This window comes from Scomber scombrus, chromosome 11, assembly GCF_963691925.1.
Source record: "Scomber scombrus chromosome 11, fScoSco1.1, whole genome shotgun sequence".
NCBI classification, from domain to species: Eukaryota; Metazoa; Chordata; class Actinopteri; order Scombriformes; family Scombridae; genus Scomber; species Scomber scombrus.
The window spans coordinates 31,736,436-31,741,538 of NC_084980.1; the positions used below are offsets into that span (position 1 = coordinate 31,736,436).

The 5,103-nt window shown below is 39.6% G+C and overlaps 1 protein-coding gene across 1 annotated transcript; it reads right to left on the reverse strand.

Annotated features, from left to right (window-relative positions):
- Positions 1 to 245: 245 nt before the first annotated feature.
- Positions 246 to 3,525, reverse strand: ccr9a (chemokine (C-C motif) receptor 9a). Its single transcript, XM_062428923.1, has 3 exons — positions 3,506 to 3,525; positions 2,073 to 2,147; positions 246 to 1,987 (listed from the first exon to the last, which is right to left on the reverse strand). The coding sequence occupies exons 2-3, from the start codon at positions 2,112 to 2,114 to the stop codon at positions 902 to 904; spliced, it is 1,128 nt and encodes a 375-aa protein (XP_062284907.1). The 5' UTR covers positions 2,115 to 2,147; positions 3,506 to 3,525; the 3' UTR covers positions 246 to 901.
- Between the last annotated feature and the right edge of the window lie 1,578 nt (positions 3,526 to 5,103).

Sequence of the window (5,103 nt, forward strand, 5' to 3'; positions counted from 1 at the left end):
TATAATAATTATAATGGTTATAATGGTTATAATGGTTATAATGGTTATTGTGTGTCTATCTATGTGTTTTTATCTGCACTTTAACAACCTAAAGTTTCTCTCTTTGCTGATAAAGTCGACTGACTTGTTTGAAGTGATGCTGATCAGAAGTGCGTCTTGTGGTTTTGCTGCTGAATGAAAACAGGATGAAGAGAAAGGATGTGAAGAAACGAGTGTGAAAGTAAACTTCCTCCTGAGCTTCACGCACATGTTGACAACACTTTAATATTCATCAGGGAGCTGTGAACACATTTACATTCAGTCTGACATGCTACATGCTACATGCTACATGCTACATGCTACATATTCATACATGACAGAAACACACAACTATTTACACCATTAGCATGTTAGCATGTTAGCAGTAAAATACATAAGAGTTACAGATGAGTCACATGACAGACAGGTGCACCTCCTTCATGTGATGCATTTCCTGTTGAAACAGGATGATGCAACACTGCAAATATCTGAGGAGAGCCGAGACCTGCCCCAAAACCTCCAAAAAAACTCCAAAACAGCAGCTATGAAATCACAGTCATACATTCACTGAACACCAGAGTCCACACGCTTCAACGCTTCAACGTAAAAACAGTAAAAACAGTAAAAACAGTAAAAACAGTAAAAAAAAAAAAGTAAAAAAAGTAGAAAAGTAGAAAAGTTTTGATTTCTTCTGCAGAGAAACTGAAGAGAAAGAACCTTAAACACAGAAACAGCTTCACTAACATCACTCTGTAAATATGAATTCAAAAGAATCGATGACATCATCATGAAGGGAAATGTTAAAGTCTGAAGTCTTTACAGAATCAGTCCGACTGAGACGAGTGATGAAGGCGCAGCGTGTTGCCGTGACAACGACGGTCGTCTACAGCGACAGCGCCTGCGAGGTTTCGCTGTCTGACATCACCGTGGGGCGCGGCGAGCTCAGCACGCTCTTACTGGACCTACTGGACTTACTCAGCTGACTCTTGGGCGCCGCCTGCTGGCAGCGGCAGAAGCGCAGCATCCGCAGCACATCCTTACGGAAACGCACGCCGACGAAGGCGTACAGGAAGGGGTTGAGGCAGGCGTGCATGTAGGCCACACTCTTCAGCACCTGCCCCGCCTTGTCGAAGCTCTTCACCGTCTCGCAGTCCGTCACGGTGATGTTGGCGGCCTGCGTGGCCTCCATCACCAGCACGCCGTTGTAGGGCAGCTGGGACACGACGAAGGCCACGACCACGGCCAGGATGACGCGCAGGGCTTTGTGCTTCTGGAAGTTTCGGGTCTTGAGCAGCGTGGCGATGATGACGCTGTAGCAGGCGGTCATGACGAGGAAGGGCAGGCAGAAGCCCATGCTCACCTGCAGCGACAGAACCAGGATCTTGGTGCGGTTGCCGGACGGGAACACCATCCTGCACATTTCCTGCGAGGCCTCGTCAGCTTTGGAGGTTGTGGCGAACATGAACTCTGGCGTGGCGAGCACCAGGGCGAGCAGCCACACCCCCCCGCACACCAGCCGGTTGCAGCGACGCCGCGCCCTCTTGGAGTTGCGTGACTTGTTGGCTTGCACGATGACCATGTAGCGGTCGACGCTGATGCAGGTGAGCAGCAACATGCTGCTGAACAGGTTGACCTTGTAGAGGCCGGAGGTCACTTTGCACATGGCGGAGCCGAACATCCAGCCGTGCGACGCCTCCACGGCCCACAGCGGCAGCGTGACCAGGAACAGCAGGTCGGCCACGGCGAGGTTCAGCAGGTACACGTCCGTCATGGTCTTCAGCCGCCGCTTCACGTTCAAGTAGATCCAGACCACGGCCACGTTCCCGGCGCCGCCCGCCAAGGCGATCAGCCAGAAGAACGGCGGCTCGTAGAAACGCCGGAACTGCCGAACGGACTCGCGGTCGCACATCAGGTCGGGGTAGTCCTCGTAGTCGTCATCGGTGGGCGTCGGGCCGCTGTCCGTCGGGGCCTGACAGGAAGTCATCAATACATCAATAACCAATCACTGATTGATGAAAGCGATCAGTGGACTGAGAGGAGGCGGAGTTTACTACCTGAGTGATGAACGTAGTCATGATGTCATTCATGGAGGTCATGATGGTCTTATGTCGATGAGGTCATCCAGTGACCTGAAAAAACGAACACAGCTGTGACATCATGCTGTGACATCATGCAGTTTTTCAGATTAAAGCTGATTTATCAATAAAACTGAAGTTAATTAAATTAAATCAAATGAATGATCTGATGATGTCATAATAATAATAATATAATAAAACACAGTGATGAGAAACTTTTACAGTTTGACTGAAGTAAGTTTTTTTACTTTAAAGATAATAATAATAATAATAATAATAATAATAATAATAATGATAATAATAATAATAATAATAATAATATAATAATAATAATGATAATAATAATAATAATAATATAATAATAATAATAATAATAATAATAATAATAATAATAATAATAATAATAATAATGATAATAATAATAATAATAATAATGATAATAATAATAATAATAATAATATAATAATAATAATAATAATAATAATAATGATTATTGGGTAAATATAGTGAATATATTAACATGTAAGGACATTAAACTTTAGCAGCTCCAGAACTCACTGAAGTACTTAAATACTACAAACACTAAATACTACAAACACTAAATACTACAAACACTAAATACTACAAACACTAAATACTACAAACACTAAATACTACAAACACTAAATACTACAAACACTAAATACTACAAACACTAAATACTACAAATACTAAATACTACAAATACTAAATACTACAAACACTAAGTACTACAAACACTAAATACTACAAATACTAAATACTACAAACACTAAATACTACAAACACTAAATACTACAAACACTAAATACTACAAACACTAAATACTACAAACACTAAATACTACAAACACTAAATACTACAAACACTAAATACTACAAACACTAAATACTACAAATACTAAATACTACAAACACTAAATACTACAAACACTAAATACTACAAACACTAAATACTACAAATACTAAATACTACAAACACTAAATACTACAAATACTAAATACTACAAATACTAAATACTACAAATACTAAATACTACAAACACTAAATACTACAAATACTAAATACTACAAACACTAAATACTACAAACACTAAATACTACAAACACTAAATACTACAAACACTAAATACTACAAACACTAAATACTACAAACACATATAATTGACTCTGCAGCCGTCAGATGAACATATCACCCACACTTACAAACCCCCTTAATTAACCCTTAAATACACCAAAGAGCTTCTTTACATCTTAACTAACAAATGAAGTAAATGAGTAAATTTGAAGATACATTATTAGAAATGAAACTTGTTAAACTGTCTTTCATATTAATACAACAACCTCAGAGTTAACTGTACAGACAGACAGACAGACAGACAGGTGTGGACTTACAGTTGTCTCTCAGCTCATCTGCAGCTTCTCACAGTCTGCAGCAGTTTGTCCGTTAGACCACAGAGACGCTCAGTCGAGTCAGAGCAGAAGTGACTGAGAGGAGGAGGAGCCACTGACTGAAACCCTTAACTGAGCACGTAAACACAGCAGACTCTCCTAACTTAACCCTTAACTTAACCCTTAACTTAGCCCTTAACTTAGCCCTTAACTTAACCCTTAACTTAGCCCTTAACTTAGCCCTTAACTTAACCCTTAACTTAGCCCTTAACTTAGCCCTTAACTTAACCCTTAACTTAACCCTTAACTTAGCCCTTAACTTAACCCTTAACTTAGCCCTTAACTTAACCCTTAACTTAGCCCTTAACTTAGCCCTTAACTTAACCCTTAACTTAACCCTTAACTTAGCCCTTAACTTAACCCTTAACTTAGCCCTTAACTTAGCCCTTAACTTAACCCCTAACTTAACCCTTAACTTAGTACCAGTAGCAGTACTAGTAGTAGTAGTATTTGCAGTATCAGTAGTAGTACATGTAGTACCAGTAGTAGTACTAGTAGTACCAGTAGTAGTACTAGTAGTACCAGTAGCAGTACTAGTAGTAGTAGTATTTGCAGTATCAGTAGTAGTACTTGTAGTACCAGTAGTAGTACTAGTAGTACCAGTAGTAGTACTAGTAGTACCAGTAGTAGTACCAGTAGTAGTAGTAGTAGTAGTAGTATCAGTAGTAGTATCAGTAGTAGTACTTGTAGTACCAGTAGTAGTACTAGTAGTACCAGTAGTAGTATTTGCAGTCTCAGTAGTAGTACTAGTAGTACCAGTAGTAGTACTAGTAGTACCAGTAGTAGTATTTGCAGTATCAGTAGTAGTACTAGTAGTACCAGTAGTAGTACTAGTAGTACCAGTAGTAGTACCAGTAGTAGTACTAGTAGTACCAGTAGTAGTACTAGTAGTACCAGTAGTAGTACTTGTAGTACCAGTAGTAGTACTAGTAGTACCAGTAGTAGTACTAGTAGTACCAGTAGTAGTACTAGTAGTACCAGTAGTAGTATTTGCAGTCTCAGTAGTAGTACCAGTAGTATCAGTAGTAGTATTTGCAGTCTCAGTAGTAGTACCAGTAGTATCAGTAGTAGTACTAGTAGTACCAGTAGTAGTACTAGTAGTACCAGTAGTAGTATTTGCAGTCTCAGTTCTTCTGCAGGATTTTTCAGGACTTTCCAGACGAGGCGTTCAAATGTTTCCAGATAAATAAGTGCTGATGTTTTTTTGTCACAACAGTAACTTAAAAATCCCCCAAATTAACCCTTAAATACAGCAGAGTTCCACCTTAAATACAACAGTTCCACCTTAAATACAACAGTTTCACCTTAAATCCAGCAGTTTCACCTTAAATACAACAGTTCCACCTTAAATACAGCAGAGTTCCACCTTAAATCCATAAATCCTTTAACCTGAATCACCCTTATTTTACCCTCTTCCCTGATTAATAATTACTTGACACATTGATTGATGATGAGTTTAAGGTGTTTTTAAGGTTAAGGGTTTTTACTGTAAATGTGACTTTAACAGGTTTTAAGATGTTTCACAGCTTATAGTTTACATG

Coding starts and splice junctions, on each gene's coding strand:
- ccr9a (XM_062428923.1), bottom strand. CDS start 2,114: ATGACCTCCATGAATGACATCATGACTACGTTCATCACTCAG. Junction 1,988..2,072: donor TGACTACGTTCATCACTCAG/GTAGTAAACTCC, acceptor ACTTCCTGTCAG/GCCCCGACGGACAGCGGCCC.